Below are 17,023 nucleotides of genomic sequence, written 5' to 3'. Positions count from 1 at the left end.
CTGCGAGCGTTTGTTGACTTTTCCGCTCGTTCTGGCTGGCTGAAAAGTTCTCAAACTTAGACGCCGTCTGTATTTAGCTAAGACAGCTTTTGTGTTACTGCCATGGAGCTTTCTCCGACAGCAGAAACCAGTTAGCCGCGATTGCTGTTCCGGCATGAAGTTATCAAACACTTGGTAAAACAATGGTGGGGCGATCGGTTACAGTGTTTTGCACTAGCCAAGCCAAGCAAATCAGTGGACGTTCTCATTACCTGGGCATCCGCATCCCGACATCCGCGACTCCCGGGTCGGAGCAACCCGAGATCGAGATGCTGGCCTCAGATACCGCGGCACGCCATGGCCCCGTCTGCCTTTTTTGGCCATGGACCATCGGCTACTGCACTGAACTAAATGTAATCTGGAATATGGCATCATATTGTAAGTCACTAAAATAGGATTATTTAGATTTTCCGACATAATTCACAGCTCTGGCTAGAAATTCTTACCCATTTTAATTAATTGAAATATAATTACTTCGGTGCTACCAAATATCCAGCTTTGACTCGAAATAACCGTATCCTCATTACTAAAAAATACTCGAATTTATTTCTTGTAACAATACAAATTAAAACGGTGACAATCAATTTAAAAAAATACATTCACTTTCTTTCAAAATTTTAAGAGAGTTAATGTACTTTTTTCTTTTTTTTTCAAAGGTGAAAAGTTACAAAAATACATCCTCAAAACAAATTTGAAACCCGAACATATACATTTCAAATTGATTTAAAATTATTAATCTACGCTAACTGTGCCACAGGATAATTTTGTAATTTTTAAAATCAATTTCAATTCAAAATTTAATTCACAAACGGTTTTTAAAAATCAAAAGACTGCAAAATGAGAGGTGTTTTAATTGACATTCTAGATTATTTTTCAAGAAGCCAAAAATTAAGGCAAAAGTTTTATATACAACATTTTATTAAGTTTCTTTTGATAATATTAAAACTGAATCTGATCTTCATAAAATAGACCTGAATGCCAAATGGTAGATCATTGAAATTTATTCGTAACTATATCGTAAATTTGACAAAGAAAAGTACTTTGTTTTTCTCACTGTTTCTGCTGGCCGTTAGTGGCCAAGTTTTTGGCCATACCATCTGTAAAAGGTAAACGCTAGCATTCGACTTATTGGCATCTAGGCGAGAGTTTTGTGGGCCAGTCCATGGCGTGCAGCTACTTTCATATTTATCAAATCATTCCAAGTAACCTTTGTTTATTTGCCATTTCTATCTGTCTCCTATTGTATGCAAATTTCTTCAGCAATCGGGTTTGCATTAAAGCGTTGGTTAAGGTAAGCTTAAATCAGGTCAGTGAAGCTGGATAGTGGTTCTCCAGCGACCTATTAATACTCAAGGAAGTGCGATTAAAGGTTTATATTAAACAATCTTTGACTATACTTATGGGGTTAACTATCAGAGCGGTAATCCGATTATCAATCTTTGTGTCTCTCTCTGCGGCTCCCATTGCTCTGATCATAGCTACAAATGGGTTTCATTAGTTTCAGTTAATATGGGCAACAATCGACTTTCATTGCGTGCCATAATCTATACATATATTTTCGTCAAACACAATAATACATAATCGAGGCGGCTCCATCATTGTTTTTTTTTTTCTGGCGGCTGCATATTATGTTTTATTTGAAAATTTATATATATACATTACAGTAAATAATTTAGTCAGGTAGGCGAAATAAAAGTACTTAATTAACGTACAGCAGCATTGCAAATGAAAGAGAACGAAAACCGGAACCGAATCGCAATTCAAATCGAAGTCCTTGGGTGGCACCTTAGTATTGCTATTGCTATGTCGCGTGCTGTACAGTCCGGTAATATCTATGCGTAGTTGTAGCGTTGAAATGTATACAATTCTCTTGTGTGTTGCTTCATATACAATTTAACCACGTGATCGACTATCCTAGGTCCTGGGGCGAATCTGGGTCTTGGCTGACGAACGACTGACTATGTGCCTAACCTGCCTGGACTTGCATTCGGATATGGAGATCCCGGCAAAGCCAGTGCGCTTGGGTTGACTATTTGCTTGTGCTGGCGGCAGCGGCTTCCTCCTTTTTTTTCTGCTTCTCGCGCATAAGCTCGGCATCCCTGGTGATTATGCGATATGTGTTAAGAGGGTTTCTCATTTGGGTATTTATAGATAGGGATTTACCTGGCCTTTCGTTGCTCCACGGTGAGATTATCGGTGCGCTTTCCCTTGGTTGAGTCCGCCAACTTCTTCTGGTTCTTCTGGCGGGCCAGGTCGCGTTGGTTGCCGCCTGCAAGGTAGAGCGGTTGAGGCTTTAATTAGTTAATACGTGTCACCTGGTTAGTGGCGCATGCCGACTGATCTACATAATCTATTGACCAGCCGCGCTGAGAGGTTAGAGGCGCTCACATGTCCTACGGCAGACTGTCCATCGATTTTACCCAAGGGCTGAAATTAATCAGCACGTCTGACATATTCCCCAGGTCCCCAAGACTGGTTGCAACTGCAGCCTATGCCATTTCCTTGTTATTCCGATGATAAGATACCATTTCACATATTTTATGCATGGCACACCACCAACAAAATGGCTCCATGATGCCCACACTTACGTGTCATTTTCAATGCTCTTTCTGCGATGTGGGCGGAAAATAACTTCGCTCTGGTTCCAAATTTGTTCACAGATTTGTGACTTTCGCTGCTCTGGCGATGTAATTTTGCTAGTTGCGAAACGTAGAGTTTTGTGTGTTACAATAGAAATACAAAAAATCAACAACAATCAAATCAACACTAGTGGTGGAGAAACATTGATGGAAACATCGATATTTTTTGGCGCCCATCGATGTTTTTATCGCATCACTAGCTTACAATTTTGTGTGAATGGTATCAGGTGGCAGTCCTATCGAAATTTGTTTCTCAAACCTATCGACAAGCAAGAAGCAGAATATTGGTCTAATCGGTGTTTGGCGGTAACCATCGGAGGGTATCCCCTAGCTATCGATAACTTCGATGCAAATATTGTCTCGATGGGCAGCACTGGCGTGCTGAAAATTATTTGGTGTTTTTCATTTGACAGTTGGAAATTTTCGCGGGCTGCTTTTTATATTTTCTAATTGGGTATATCTTACAACAGATAAAATCCAATTAAACATTTACTTTGAATCAAGATTTCTCCTTAACAAACCATTAACAATAAAATAAGAACATTTTCACACTCTTTAATTTTTTACGATATAGTTACAATATATAAGTGGTTTTCGCAAATATGCATGGCTTCCTAATAGCATTTTCGAAGAAAAAAATAAGTTGGACTTCGCTTTTAGATAAAACTATCCCTTGAGTTTCGTCTGTCAACACCGCTTGTGAATCTCTCGTCGAGATCTTCGAAAATAGACCTGCATGACATGTCGTCATACTCCTTTCTTAAAACCCACATTTCCAAGGTGCTCAGAAGCACAAACTTAGTGTGCGGGCTCTGAACAGGAAAAATCAAAATTAAAAAAAGTCACCAGGCTGGTCGATTTTACCTCTTTTGGTTGATTTATCGACCAAAGTCCGATGGCCGACAGATAAGCCTTAATAAGCATTCGCCACGACCAGAACATATGCGAGTCGCCAAGTTTTGGTATCGGGGGCACGATCACTTGAAACAATTTTATGTCCGTGCTTACATCTCCAGAATCCCCCATAATCGAATACCTTACTGACCTAAGCAAATTTTGAAAAAACCTTAAAATGGATCTGAGAACCATAAAGACGGAAAAATCAATACGATCTAAACACTGACTGCTAAAATTTGATGTAAAATTCAAGGAAGGGATTAAGGAGTTGTTAAATTTTAAATACATGTCGTGTCGGTCTAGCATATAAATATTGAGTCTCAAGGTTATCTATGGAGGGTCATGCCTCCTTTAGCTAATCAAGTTACATGAAATAAAAATTATTATATTCTATAGTTATTTAGCTAAAGAGTCTTATTAAGGAGGAGTTCTCTTTTCTTCTGTCGAAAAGAAGGCTAAGTTTGGGAATTATTTGTGACACCATAATGAGATATTTTTAACGCCTTTTTTGTTAAAGTTGATTTGGATTGCCAAAGTAAGCAGAAACTCCACTTAAATAAATTCAAAACAAGACACATCATTCACAAAAATATTTGTGTAGTTTAATAATTAATCTGCGGATATACAATAACATTAACACTTAAATGCGTGGTAGTTGCTTCTCTCCCGCGCTTTTCAGCGGAGGCTAATACTAGGGCTAGGGCTAGGATGCGGATAATGGATGCGGCTAATGGGCGATGGGACGGACGGAGAGCGAGTGGGAGTGGAAGTGGAAGTGAGAGCTGGATCGGGACTATCTGCGCAGGCAGGGCTCGCAGGTTCCCGGCAGGACGAACGAGGGATGGCACTCCGGGCACTTGGGGTTCTCGCCGAACCACTTGGCTCGCTGCTCGGGGATCTTTAGCTGGAACGAGTTGTACAGATCCCCGTTGCTGAAACCGGAGGAGGCCGCTCCTGCGCCGGGTCCGTAGCCCGTGCGACCGATGGTTTCCAGGGGGAAGGCGTACTCCGGGATGAGCAGTTGCTTGCGCAGGTGGCTGATGTCCGTGGAACTGGCCACCACATCGGAGCGACGCTGGGCCTGTTCCGGCTGCAGCTGCTCCCCCTCCTTCTCCTCCTTCGCCTTGATAGATCTCGAGATGGCCAAACGGTGGCTGGTGCTCGACTGCTGGACAGGCGCAGCCACCTGCACTGGCTTCTTCTGCTGGCTACCAATGTCGTTTAGTCGGGTGTTGAATATGTCCTGCTTGCCGGTGACCCCGTAATCCCCTGTGGTCTCGGGATACTCGCGTCCATCCACGCCAATTGGAGGGTCCAACTTGGGCGGCTCCAGGCCGTTCGAGGGCACCTTCCACTCGTAGTAGATGGGCGGACCCTGGGTGGTGGCTATGTCGTGGGGCACAAAGTCCACGAACGGCGGCAGCAAATCGTTGAAGGGCATCTGTGCCGCGGGCGCAGCTGGTGGGACAGCAGTGCTGGTGGGCGTGGCCAGGCGGAAGCTCTGGGCCGGAGCTGGAGTGCGATTGTCGCTGCGTGGCGGCACTCCCACAGTGCTCACCGTGGTTGGCAGTGTGGCCGAGGAGAAGGGCACCCCAGCCAAAGTGGTTGGTCGACTCAACGGCCTTGGGGTGGTGGTGGTGGTGCTGACCTGCGAGCGATTGGGACCCGGACTGAACGGAGCCGCCGTGGATGTGCGTAGCCCATTCTGGGGCAGCGGCTCCTCCAGGTTGTAGATGGGGTACACGAACGGCGGCTCGTAGATCTTCGAGGGCGGCTTGACGAACTTGGTCAACTTGGTGCTGGACTGCTTTGTGCCACGGAACGGGGCCTCCGCCGAGTTAAAGTCCGCTGAAGTGTTGTACCTAGTGCTGTGGCTCGTGCCCAGATCGTCCGTATCCTGCTCCAGAGCCTGGAAGCTGGGTCGTCGATTGTGCAGGGCCTCTGTGCGCTTGCTGGGTGCCACTGTGGGTCTCCTAGTCGTGGTGGTTGTGGTGCCGCGAGTGGTGGTTGTGGCCCGAGTCGTGGTTGTGGCTCGAGTCGTGGTTGTGGCTCGAGTGGTGGTGGTTATCCTGGGCTTGGCTGTGCTGCTGGGCAACTCGATTTGCGGCTCATAAGCTGGCGGCAGGATCGTTCTGCTGGGCGGTGGAATCCGCCAGCGCGTCTGCGATGCCTGGGGATCCAGTTTTCCAGCACCAGCACCCTTGGATGATTCGTCGCGTATCTGGTTTTGGTTCGAAGTCAGCTGCTGCAAAAAGTATGCAATGGAAATGTGCTTTTTAAATTAAAAAAAGGTTATTAAACCTTAATCAGCTTTAAAAATTAACCTTATATTGGCTTCTAAAGGACTCTCCAGAGTAGTCGGGTGCATAGGGACGATCCAGAAGATCGGGTCTAGGAGTGCGCAGACTGTTTTCCTCGTCATTCACAAAGGGCTTGTCCCGCTGACCTGTGGATGGCTTCACTGTGTTATCCTGTCTTGATTGGCGTAATTCGAATACAAACCAATTAAGAGATTGGCGGCATAGTTGCTCTCCGCCTTGGAACAGTTCACCATGTACCAGTGGTCGCAGATGAGCATCCGCTGCTGAAAGAGCGTGGTGTTTGGACACGTGTAGCTGAACTGGCGCCCCAGTCCATCGCACATGTGGTACACTTGGCAGCCCGTCTCCACGTCCGCATAGTAGCCGGCAGGACGACCGGCGCAGGAAAAGGATGTCTTCTGCATCAGGTGCGAGGCAGGATTCGTTGTCTGGATGGCATTTTGTGCCTACAGAGAGTGGGGAAAAATGTTGAAGGTTTAAGTCTTAATTTAATATGTTTTAGGTCAATTTAATAAATTACAATTGGACACTAAATAATAATGCTAGGTTTTGGAACTATATGAACTAAGGCAAAATGCTGGATATAGACTTATTTGTCTCTCAATTGTATTCCCTAAAATTACATACAATGATCCTTAAATAACAAATTTGTTCTTGACATAAAATCAAATATTTGGATTTATTTGTTGTAAAAAAAAAGTTTATAAGTTTTTTGTTCGTATAGAAATACGAAATCATATTAAAACAAATAAAACATTAATCAATTAATTACATTCTTTGTAATATTATTTATTAAATTGTTTAATGTTTCTATTTACACAATTCGTATCGTTTATTAAATCGTAGTTCATTTATTTAAGTAGGTACTTAAAAATGCCTTTTGTTGTCTACAATTATCTGTGACTTCAATCTGCTGTTCAGTGCCGACATGCATTAGGTACTAACTCAGTACTACGAACTACTAACGAAGGGAGAGACTTCAGTTGTCAGAGACTCATGATTTCATAGATTACATGGAATGTTGGGAAAACATTTTTCACGGACTTGGCGGAAGCTTATGCACTTGTTCGCACATACTACGAGTAGATCCAGTGGCGGATTTCGATAAGTCATTGGGCTATAATTTGCGGCTGTCGACGTGAAATTTTGTTCATTATAATTAAACACAGCATAGAGAAACAGCAATATCCACAAAAACCGACTAAAAATAAAGTTGACATTTCACACAGCAGCACAGGTCGACTGTTGCAAGAAGCCGTGGCACCATGTGCCAAGTTATGACATCGCGTCAATTCATCACTTTTGGGCCCAAGTCGGTGTAGCTACTAGCTACCAACCTGTGGCTCATAGTCCCAACTCCCAACACCCAACACCCAACTCCCAGCATAAAGCTCAAAATGTACAACTTAAGACTTGGTGCAATCACACATGCTGGGCACGAGTACTCGCTGATATTGATCTCCGCGTCATTTGTTTCGCTACTCCAAAAGTCTTGGGTCTGAGAAAGCCCCTTCAAAGGCAGCCAATTACAGATTATGTTCCGCAGCCAAATCTTCCCAGTAGATCTTACAGATGTGAGTTCCTTTCACTCTGACAAAGTAATCAAGCACTTGACGTAACTTCCGATTAAATTTTAGACGACTTAAGAATAAATTCATTCATAAATATCTTATTATTCCTCATAATAATAAGGCATAATAAAATTTCAGTTCATATTATATAATAAAGTCTTTTCTTTTTGGAAATCTTAAATACCAGACTTAAAATTGGATCCAATATTTATGATAAAATTAGAAGTATTTGTCGTTTCTTAAAATAAAATTATCTATATTCAAAATATAATTATTTTGATTAACAGTTAATATAAACAAATTCGGATCTCTTTAGAAAAACCTTCGTTTCTGATTACTTTATAATATAACTAATGACAAACAGATTATGGGGATTTTTTTCCACTTTGTTATGGAACTAAGGAAGATTTTCGATTACTTGAATTATGGGATTTTGAAAAATGACCAACGAATTGTTTGAATAGTCTTACCGGGTGCCGGAGTGTTAAGACTTAAATTATACTTAGAACTCATACAATTTATAACTTTGATTTTTTTAAACCAATTTCAATCCAATTTAAGTAAATTTATTTAAATAAGCTCCTTTTAAGGTCACGTGATTGTCTCCGACTAGAAGCTTGTAAAACTAAATGGGGCTTTCCCTTATTGGGTTGGCTTAACGACACAAATTACTGGATTCGCGGCGTATTAATCTGGATTGCAATCATTCCAAATACGACACGGGAAGCTCTTAAGGAACGAAGATTGTGCAATCCCAAAGATACAAAACGAGCCAAGGCCCAGCAGAGGTTCCAATTTCACGTTGCTGTTTGTGTTTCTTATTTTGGGTAATTTGCCATAATTTGAAACGCTCTTCAATTTCATTTCAGGCATATTTACGGGCCACACTAAACACACATTCTGCGCCCAGTTGCCCACTCGGCCGTTACATAACAGCCTCAGCTCCATCCTCGAGTTGGGTTTCGTTTTAATTTCTTGTATGCAAATAGCGAAAACAATCAACACACAATTCTCCCCGTTGTTCGGCTTCGGCGCTGCCGGTGTGTGTTCCATTTCTGCAAAAGTGTCAGACGAGTCGGAAAAAAGGTCACTTGGTCAGCCGCGTCTTTTGTTTTTAATATACCTCGAGACCTTTGCTTGGATGAATCATGTGTGCCGGCCTATGTGTGTGAATTGTGGATGCACTCGCACACATAGAATAAATTAAAAATGAAACAAAGCGTAAAGAGCGCAAAATTACAACATTTTCCGCCGTTGCTCAAAAAGTGTCTTGGGAAGCACTGCGGTGGCAAAGACGACCAAAATGTCGGTGGGGCAGCGGCTGATCTCCACAGGCGATTTAATGGTAGAATAAAAACCCCGCCAAATCAAACTCTCATAAACAACCCTTTTTTCTTAAAAAACAGTGGTATAGTATACAACTCCCCACAGTATCACATATTATAGCTATTAACTGGGAGTATTTTTTAATGGAGTTTTGAATAATGTGTTCCCTGCAATCTCATGGCTTAACACTAAAACGAATTGTTTTTTATTTTTATAATAAATGTTACACAATTTCGTTTAAATTTTACAATCTCTTCAATATAAACCTTTCGGAAAAAGTTGCTTTTTAATTTTATCACATATATTTAAATATTTGTTTAAAATAGTACTTAAACTCCCCCACAGTATCACATCTTAAACATATAAACTGAGAGCTTTTTATGACGTTTTGAATAATGTGTTCACTGTAATCTTATTGCATAAGACTAAAACGACTATAAACAAAAATTGTTTTTTATTTCGTTTAAATTTTACAATCTCTTCAATATAAATCTTTCGCAAAAAGTTGATTTTTGATTAAGGCACACATGTTTTAGAGGTCTATTAAATTAGATTGTTTTTTGTTTCTCTAATTAAGTTTTTAGTTGTACAACATGTTAGTGATAATGCCAGCATTCTTTAAGCCAATACTTTGTGTTTATTAACGACCATTTGATAAGGTCAGATAGAATGTAATATTTAAATTGCTTTTGGTTCGATTAAGTTAGGTATTTCTGACCGTTGAACCAGTGTTCACGCTTTGAATAATGATAATCACAATCTTAAGGGATTACCATTTCTGGGGATGGGTTCATTGTTGTGGGACAGCTAAAAATTATTGTATATTAAATGTATCTAAATACGTTTCTGAATGCCCGTTTAGTGAGAGCTTCATTAGCATTGATCGAACAAGTGCTTACGATATTTTAGCTATTAATTATTGCAATCTTCGGAAGGAAGATAATAAGCACCTTTGCCGCACAACAAATACGGCGTTTAAATATTTATACAATTCCGCGATTTGCATTTGAATGCTCTCTCACGTGCACAATCAGCGTCGGAATCTCCGCTGGAAAGCATATCCACATCTTTCGAATTCCCCGAGTATAGAGCCCCCGGCTAAGGGTAGATGTCAGACTTACCTCACTGGCCAAAAATATCGCTGAGCAGAACAAAGCCAGGGCCAAAAGTCGCGAAAGCGTTGGAGTAATTTGCGCCAACATTTTGCCGATTGTTCTCTCTGGATCCGTCGTCGGGGAACTTGAGTGGGGGTGGGGGGGAGGTGTCGATGGAGGGCTTAAAACTGAAAGTTATTAAAAAGTTATTGAATGGACGCCGGGCACAATTGATGGGAAAGTGCAGGCAGGCCCTAAGTTGGCGCTAATTGCCTTATACAATGGCTCGCATCTTAACAGCCATTCCATTCCATTCCATCCATCCATAGCATAATAATTCCAGCCATGCGTCTTTTGTGGCCAATCTTTGCGTAACCGAGACATTGTTTAATTAAGTAATAACTTTCCCAAAAATATCACCACATAGGTGGTGGTTATGGGCGGTCACAATGTGTGTTTTTTATTGTCACTTTCAAGCAGGGAGACTAATTTCCAACCGTTTGTTCGATTCAACGCCATCGTAATGAATTGTAATTTAAAAAACATTAACTTCTGTAGTCGGTGCCGCTTTATTGACTGATAGAATTTGCAACGCTGTCGCTGGCTCTTCCCTTGCCTCACTGCCTCGCTGCCTCGACCTCCACCTACAATTCGATTCTGCGATTTTGCGATTTTGCGATTTTGAGATTTTGCGATTCTGCGATTTGGCGACCTTGCCACTTGCCACACCACTCCACTCCTCGCGCGAAAAAGTGGGCATCTGTGGACAAGCAGTCACACCGATAAAACTGTCAGTCGCAGTCGCAAACAAAGCTCCAAAATGGAAAATGCACTTTATGACCGTTTATAGTATCCAAATTGCTCGAAATTGAGTTGTCCAGTAAAGGCTCTGAGCTTTATGAATATCCGCTTGGGTCAAGAGCGTACATGCGGGTGTTCTAAAATGCCACATACGGCTAAAAAGTTACCTGCCTAAAACAAATTTGGCAAAGTTTCGTTAGGTCTCACTTCGAGACTTGGCTCTTAGTATTGGCAGATCCAATGTCTCTTAAGACTTTGATTTAAAGTTGTTGATATTTACCAACAGCTTCATCACTCATTCGACACAAATTAACAAAATCAGATAATGTCAGAGAGATAAAGTCAAAAATTTGCAGCTTACTGTCAACTTGCTTACTTGAACTTGAATTGTTAGAAGTACAAAACAAAATTAAGCATTTCAAACATATATTTGAAACTTTTAAAGCTTAAGCCATTCTTATTTTTGGAATGTGTTTTTTTTTTAAGACATATTTCTGCAAACGCCTTTAAGGTGCTAAAAATTCCATCATGTTTCAAAGTATATAACATTGGTTAAAGATGGATTTCTATTTACAAAAAGATTAATATCCCATAAAAAACGCCTAAAATCCTTAAAACTTATTTGAAAACATAATTTAAATGGAATAATGACTTTTTTGAATGGGCAATAAGTGGCGCAAGCGAAAAAACATTAAATAAACAATAAAAAGTATTTTCATTAGGATACTCGCTACGGCATTTAAACTACCATTTAAGTGCACTTTAGCAATTAACTTTACAAGTAATTGAAATTGGCTTTTTTAAAGGCATAAATGCCCGGTCATAATACGGCAATCGCCGTAGTGTAATTTATTAGGTTAGCAAGTCTGTGCATCATCTCGTAGAGCTTCAAAGTTCAATTGCCCAATAAAATCGCATACTTTTCAGCTAACGAGATCATCTGTCTCAATGCTAACCGCAACATTTGTGGCAAGTTGTGGCCAGCAGCCATTCGAGCCAAGTGCGTGTGGCAGCAGCAGAGCGGCAGCCAAAAAAAAAATAAAAGCGAACAATACCGAACTGGCATCTAGTTTGGCGGTTTTTCCTTGTCTTGACCTTTTTGACAACGGAAAATATTTACCGCTTTATCCTCCTCGGGTTGAACTCGTGATGCTGGTTGCTGGTTTTATTTCTTGGCTGCCTTTTTTTCTTTCTGCGAGCTGCCTTGTGGCCAGCTAGGCGAAGCCTATTTGACATTTTTGCCAGCCATTTCCACTGAAAGAGCATTGCGAATCTAACTCGAAGATGCTCAAGAGCCGCAAAGGCGCAACGACAAAGGCAATGGCAAAGTCAAATAATAGCGGCCAAAACAACAGGAGATACAGCAACAATTATGCCAATTAGCTGGCATTACAGGTTGATTACGGCAGGGCCAGGCAGGCCTTACTGGGCCCAGCGCCATAGTTGGCATTTTTCTAATTGTTCTCCATCGGACCCCCCGCTCGGATGGATGCAGAGGAAGTTATTGAGATGCAAGCCGATCGGCGGGCTCACCTTCGCCCGCGTCGTCGTTGACGGAGTCTTAAATTGTACAAACTAATTGCCGCCGTAGGTGGTGTGCTAAAATATATTCCATATGGTCGCGGACCTCTTTACACACTGCGAGGTGATGCTGATTCAGTGATTCAGTGCGATGTGATCTTTGCAAAGATCAAATGTCAGAGACAGCAGCCGAGTTCGAGTTGCATCGGGCAACCTCACTGGCAATTGCAGTGGCTCCAAACAAAGTCAAGAGCACTGGCTCACCGCCGCACCAAATTGGTTTGCATAAATTATTTGATATACTATGGACAACAACATGCCATCAGCACTCTAGCGCACAATTTCACAGTCCTTTGGGATGGAGCGCGCCTACAAGTAGCCAAGTATCTAAGTATCTTGTATCTGAGGGTTTCGAGTTCGGCCGGATCGAGACAACCGCTTCGTTCGAAGTCGCGCTTTCAACTGAAGCCTCCGAGTACACCCAGCTCGGTTTAAGATTCACATTAGGCCGCCCGCTACAGCCAAAGTATCGTCTCGTCTCATCTCGTCTCGTCTCGCCTTGAGAAGAGCCAAGCCGAGCTTCGTCATCGCCGCACAGTGGGCGACATGGACGCCCACGTGCGTGAGAGAAAATTCTGTTAATTTGTTAAGAAATCTATGCAAATACTTTCGAATGCGGTCAAATGAGCTTAAGAATAGAGCCAAGAAGCTTAAGGTCTTAGGTACCATAAAACCATAACATAACATTAATGAGCTAGTTGCCATATACCACTGTGCCAAATCTTCCCGGTCAGTTAACAAAATTGGGGTTCGAGACCCGTTAAGTGAAATATTTCGAAACTTATGAAAGCAAAGGAATTGTGGCTAGAAGTAGTTTTTGGTCATAGTTTCCAAAAACATATTACAAAGTTACATTTCCTGATAGCTGTTACACACCACTGTGCCAAATCTTCACAGTCTGTTACCAAAGTAAAGTCGGTTTTTCAGACCTTATGTAAATATTTTAAAAATTTCCATTTAAGCCATTATATTAAATTAAGTTGAGTCTTGAGACCCTATATTTAAAATTTAGAGCTCGCGGTGCTTGTTCGACCCATTAAAGTGATACTTATAATTTACCTTTCAAACCAGCTATCACATACCACTGTGCCAAATCTTCTTGGACAGTTAACGAAGTTTAGTCGGGTTTTTTGAGACCCCGCCAGCAAAGCGTTAGCATTGCAGCTTCATTTTCATTTTCAGCTTGATTCTCAGTTTCAATTTACCGCTAACAGCATCGTTTTCGTTTTCATTTTCATTTTCATTTTCATTGCACGTTATTAGCATTTGCAATGCCACCGTTTAGGGAAACCCTTCACCCACTGGTGTTTATTTGTCTAATTTATTGGAACGTTTACGTTGCCTGGTAGGGGTATTGTGGTACTGCGGTACTGGCACTTTGGCAGATGGGTATGGTGGTAGGCCGATGCCGATGCCGATGCCGATGCAGGCAGAAGTGGCAGTAGCTAAATAGAGCAATCGAGCGGGGCTAAGAGATCTGAGCCAGATTGGGCGGCTTGCGGATTGCGAAAGCATTTTCCCCATCTCAGATTCGCTGGCTGGCTGACTGGCTGGCTGGCTGGGTCTTTTGGCGGCATCATTGTCAGATTTCTGGCGGCTGGGTTTTGTAAGCGAAGATTTCCATTTTCCATTTTCATCTTCGTTTTCGATTCAAGACGTTTATTTACTCCCCAAAGCCCTTTTGTCGTGAAGCTAAAAAGACAAGAACCGCCAACGGTTTGGCGCACTCAGGTTTTCATCGTAGTCGTGTGTTGCCTCATTGAGTTGCCAGGTTTCATATTCGCTGGGCGTCCGATTTCACCCAACCCCCTGTTTCCCCCTTTTCCCCCTTTCCATCTTTGGCCATTTTCAATTTTTCGTGACGGATCTGGGAGGAAGTTGAAGTCGAAAGTGTCGAGAGTCAATCGAAAGCTTTTTTTTTTTGTCGTATATTGTCTGCTGTTGTCAAAAATAAAGAAAATAACAAATGCTTAACACAGTGTGTATACGTTGCAACCCGGAATTTAGTTAGATATCTTCTGGCTTTCTAAGGCTAGTCTATGTGGACTGGGCACTGGGCCCATTCTGGATCCCCTGTTTTTGCTCCTCGTTCTTCATGGCCAGCGAGTGTTGCTGGAAGTCAGCCAGGATGCGGCTCTCGGGGATGTCCGTCTCCACACGGCTGCCCACTAAGTCTATGTTGCTATCCTTCTTGTCAAAGAAAATGTCTATAATAATGCGAGCGCCTGTTGGGAAACATTAATTATCAGGGGTTCACATATATGAGTCAATTAAATTGTCTTCGAATTTCCGATGTGTATGTAGTAACTACTTTTTATTATTTAGAAAATTTAAAATTGTTTTTCTTATAAACTTATTAAACTTATTTTCAAAAGAGATTTTCGTTTGATAATATTTAGGTATTAAATAAAAGTAACAAAACAGAGTAGTTTTGGTATCGTCAGCTTTTCTTCAAGTTTTTGAAAAGGAATTTATAGATGAACTTTAATTAGTTGTATTTGTAGCATTCTGAGAATTGCTTTGGAACTGTTTTACTGAATTTTCTAATTTAAATAAATCTAAATACATTTAGAATATTAATTTCCTGTTAGTGCTCTTGATTTTATTTTCCTGAAATTGGCTTACCCTGGTTTGTGCGACGAATGGTGGTTTTGCTCTTGTAGATTCTTTCCACTTCGTTGTCAGCCGGATTCTCTTGGCGCACCGAGCACTGTCCGTCCCTGTGGTTTAGGCGATGGTTTAGTGGGTATAATAGAAGAAGGCCCGAGGGCCGAACGCTCACCCTCCGTTAGCGGCGCCTTGGTCCCTATCCTCCGATAGCGACATGTTGCAGCAGCTGCTGCCGCAATCGCCTTCCACCGCCTGCTCCTCATCCGACCTTAGGCCGTTGCCGAAGTAAATGGACTTGGCCCGCTCCAGCTCCTGGTTCTTCTGCGTGGCGAAGTTGTACAGGTTGATCATGTCGCGCACTCGGATGGGAGTCTCCATCCGCTTGCGCGCTCCTGACTGCGATGGGGTTGCCTGGAGCTGGGAAGGGGATTGCTCCTGATCCCGATCGGTTTCCGGACTCTGGGGGGAGCCATAGGTGAGGCTATTGCAGTCCTCCTCAATGGTGTTCATGGCGATGGTTCCTATCTATCTCTCTCCCTAAACAAAAATGATCACTGAAAAAAGGCCTCGAACGTTTCTTGTGGAATTCAAGACTTCCGATTTTTATTGTTGTTCGAAAAATTCCTTCAACCTTTTGTGTCTGTGGGAAAGTTGTAACTAACTCTGAATTCGGTTCTGACAATGTCAACCGAATATGACCTTAACATCATAGAGATCTTTGGATCGTGTGAGTGTGCCTCATGTGGGTCTGGCAGCAATTCGTTAGCAATTACAGTAACGAAATGTAAATGTAATTCATCTTCGAGCTGCCGAAGACGAATCGATGGAGGGCGACCTTCAGTGCGGCAATCGAAAACCGAATTCGATCGATCTCATGATTGATCCCACAGAGGGGGCAGTGATTGAGGAAGGTTCGGTGATTAGTGAAATTTGAGCCACACGCTGAATGCCAATGGAATTGTCTTAGAGCGGATTTAATGCAAGTTTTTATTTTTCTTTTTTACTTATATTTTCCCCATTTTATTTTCGTGTACAGTGTACATGTGTGTGAGTTATTAATATTTTGAAATTGGGTGAGCAATGACTTGCCGTTGCCACAGAAGCAGCATCATCGTACCAGCATCATCATCAATCGGTAGCTTGCAAGCGGCCAGCTGGAGGTCCATTTGACACACCATCCCAAATAAAAAATCCGATTTTAAGGTCAATCTATAGCGAGCGACACTTGAAGATTGGCTCGACTACAACTCAAGATTCGCAATCAGCGCTGATAGTTCGAACAAGGTTTGTAAGGCTTTTGATTGTAAATAATTTTCTCTGCTGACAATTCAAATACAAACACGACTAATTTGGTGAAAAATGGTACAATAAATAATTAAAGGCAAGGTTGGTCTTTTAGCAAACTTCCTTTAATGGTGATTCCTGTGCAACACAATTTATCAAACTAGAACATTTATTATTATTTTTTAATAGGATTCTAAGAATATAGTAGAAAAATACAAATTTCAATCCCCTTTTAATAAATCTCGACTTTTATGTACATTTCAACATTCTTATTATAAATTCAAAATTCTTTGTTCTTTCTTTAATTCACAGAATTAAATTAGGTAATAAATCTCCGCAAATTATAATTCTCCAACTATTTTTGCGTCCCAAAAAATGATTCCGTCACAACCTTTTTAATAATAGCTTAAGTTTCGTAACACAGAGACTAATGGCGGCTTAATAGGGTGATAATGCATTGAAGAGCCGCCAAAATTAATTTGAGCCTCGGTGTGGGAGTTCTGGCTCCCGTGATCGACATTCTTTGACTTTGTATTCTTACATATCACGAACTTGGAATTCGGTTTGGCTCTGCCCTGCTCTGCTCGCTTGTGCAATTAGCCGCTATGTCAAAGGGGTTCACTCCAGTCATGGCAAAAGAACAGTGAGAAGGTGTGGGACCCACAGCAGAATTCACACAACAAGAGTACGTATGTACATAGGTGTGTCATCATCATCATCTCTGGCTGTGATTCCATTGAAGGTCGATGAGCCACAAACAACATTTGCTTCTGTCATTTATGCTCACTGAATCTCTTGCTTTTTCTGCCTCTCTTGGCTGAAAAGCCCCCTGCTTTCCGCCCACTCGTAGGCTACGTCTA

At 41.8% G+C, this 17,023-nt stretch overlaps 4 protein-coding genes across 6 annotated transcripts; all 4 read right to left on the bottom strand.

Moving 5' to 3' along the window:
* Positions 1 to 1,022: 1,022 nt before the first annotated feature.
* On the bottom strand, positions 1,023 to 2,830 carry LOC128252070 (putative SERF-like protein). Its single transcript, XM_052979472.1, has 3 exons — positions 2,628 to 2,830; positions 2,203 to 2,308; positions 1,023 to 2,138 (listed from the first exon to the last, which is right to left on the bottom strand). Exons 1-3 carry the CDS (start codon positions 2,632 to 2,634, stop codon positions 2,069 to 2,071), a joined length of 183 nt encoding a protein of 60 aa, XP_052835432.1. The 5' UTR covers positions 2,635 to 2,830; the 3' UTR covers positions 1,023 to 2,068.
* A 387-nt stretch (positions 2,831 to 3,217) lies between these two features.
* On the bottom strand, positions 3,218 to 3,812 carry LOC128252069 (uncharacterized). Its single transcript, XM_052979471.1, has 2 exons — positions 3,543 to 3,812; positions 3,218 to 3,490 (listed from the first exon to the last, which is right to left on the bottom strand). Exons 1-2 carry the CDS (start codon positions 3,765 to 3,767, stop codon positions 3,335 to 3,337), a joined length of 381 nt encoding a protein of 126 aa, XP_052835431.1. The 5' UTR covers positions 3,768 to 3,812; the 3' UTR covers positions 3,218 to 3,334.
* A 340-nt stretch (positions 3,813 to 4,152) lies between these two features.
* LOC128252063 (mucin-5AC) lies at positions 4,153 to 12,688 on the bottom strand. Of its 3 annotated transcripts, none has more exons than XM_052979461.1 (5): positions 12,222 to 12,688; positions 9,915 to 10,075; positions 6,078 to 6,342; positions 5,900 to 6,021; positions 4,153 to 5,820 (listed from the first exon to the last, which is right to left on the bottom strand). In XM_052979461.1, exons 2-5 carry the CDS (start codon positions 9,993 to 9,995, stop codon positions 4,369 to 4,371), a joined length of 1,920 nt encoding a protein of 639 aa, XP_052835421.1. In that variant the 5' UTR covers positions 9,996 to 10,075; positions 12,222 to 12,688; the 3' UTR covers positions 4,153 to 4,368. The 3 variants fall into 3 exon arrangements, with proteins under 3 accessions (XP_052835421.1, XP_052835423.1, XP_052835422.1); XM_052979463.1 differs by having other exon boundaries at positions 4,153 to 5,817; XM_052979462.1 differs by having other exon boundaries at positions 9,915 to 10,068.
* Positions 12,689 to 14,236: 1,548 nt separating this feature from the next.
* Positions 14,237 to 15,585, bottom strand: LOC128252064 (uncharacterized). The gene is made up of 3 exons (XM_052979464.1): positions 15,052 to 15,585; positions 14,895 to 14,989; positions 14,237 to 14,494 (listed from the first exon to the last, which is right to left on the bottom strand). The coding sequence occupies exons 1-3, from the start codon at positions 15,387 to 15,389 to the stop codon at positions 14,307 to 14,309; spliced, it is 621 nt and encodes a 206-aa protein (XP_052835424.1). The 5' UTR covers positions 15,390 to 15,585; the 3' UTR covers positions 14,237 to 14,306.
* Between the last annotated feature and the right edge of the window lie 1,438 nt (positions 15,586 to 17,023).

The sequence above is a fragment of the Drosophila gunungcola genome, chromosome 3R (genome assembly GCF_025200985.1).
Source record: "Drosophila gunungcola strain Sukarami chromosome 3R, Dgunungcola_SK_2, whole genome shotgun sequence".
NCBI classification, from domain to species: Eukaryota; Metazoa; Arthropoda; class Insecta; order Diptera; family Drosophilidae; genus Drosophila; species Drosophila gunungcola.
The sequence above is the reverse complement of the archived record's forward strand: the minus strand, read 5'-3'. Positions and strand labels throughout refer to the sequence as shown.

What these genes read in the sequence shown, in the direction of transcription:
- LOC128252064 (XM_052979464.1), bottom strand. Translation starts at nt 15,389, where the DNA reads ATGAACACCATTGAGGAGGACTGCAATAGCCTCACCTATGGCTCCCCC. An exon ending in CAAGGCGCCGCTAACGGAGG is followed by an intron (nt 14,990 to 15,051) that starts GTGAGCGTTCGG and finishes CCTAAACCACAG; the next exon opens with GGACGGACAGTGCTCGGTGC. An exon ending in CATTCGTCGCACAAACCAGG is followed by an intron (nt 14,495 to 14,894) that starts GTAAGCCAATTT and finishes GTTTCCCAACAG; the next exon opens with GCGCTCGCATTATTATAGAC.
- LOC128252063 (XM_052979461.1), bottom strand. Translation starts at nt 9,995, where the DNA reads ATGTTGGCGCAAATTACTCCAACGCTTTCGCGACTTTTGGCCCTGGCT. An exon ending in CGATATTTTTGGCCAGTGAG is followed by an intron (nt 6,343 to 9,914) that starts GTAAGTCTGACA and finishes CACTCTCTGTAG; the next exon opens with GCACAAAATGCCATCCAGAC. An exon ending in TGCCGCCAATCTCTTAATTG is followed by an intron (nt 6,022 to 6,077) that starts GTTTGTATTCGA and finishes AGCCATCCACAG; the next exon opens with GTCAGCGGGACAAGCCCTTT.
- LOC128252070 (XM_052979472.1), bottom strand. An exon ending in GTGGAGCAACGAAAGGCCAG is followed by an intron (nt 2,139 to 2,202) that starts GTAAATCCCTAT and finishes CATAATCACCAG; the next exon opens with GGATGCCGAGCTTATGCGCG.
- LOC128252069 (XM_052979471.1), bottom strand. Translation starts at nt 3,767, where the DNA reads ATGGTTCTCAGATCCATTTTAAGGTTTTTTCAAAATTTGCTTAGGTCA. An exon ending in CGATAAATCAACCAAAAGAG is followed by an intron (nt 3,491 to 3,542) that starts GTAAAATCGACC and finishes TTTCCTGTTCAG; the next exon opens with AGCCCGCACACTAAGTTTGT.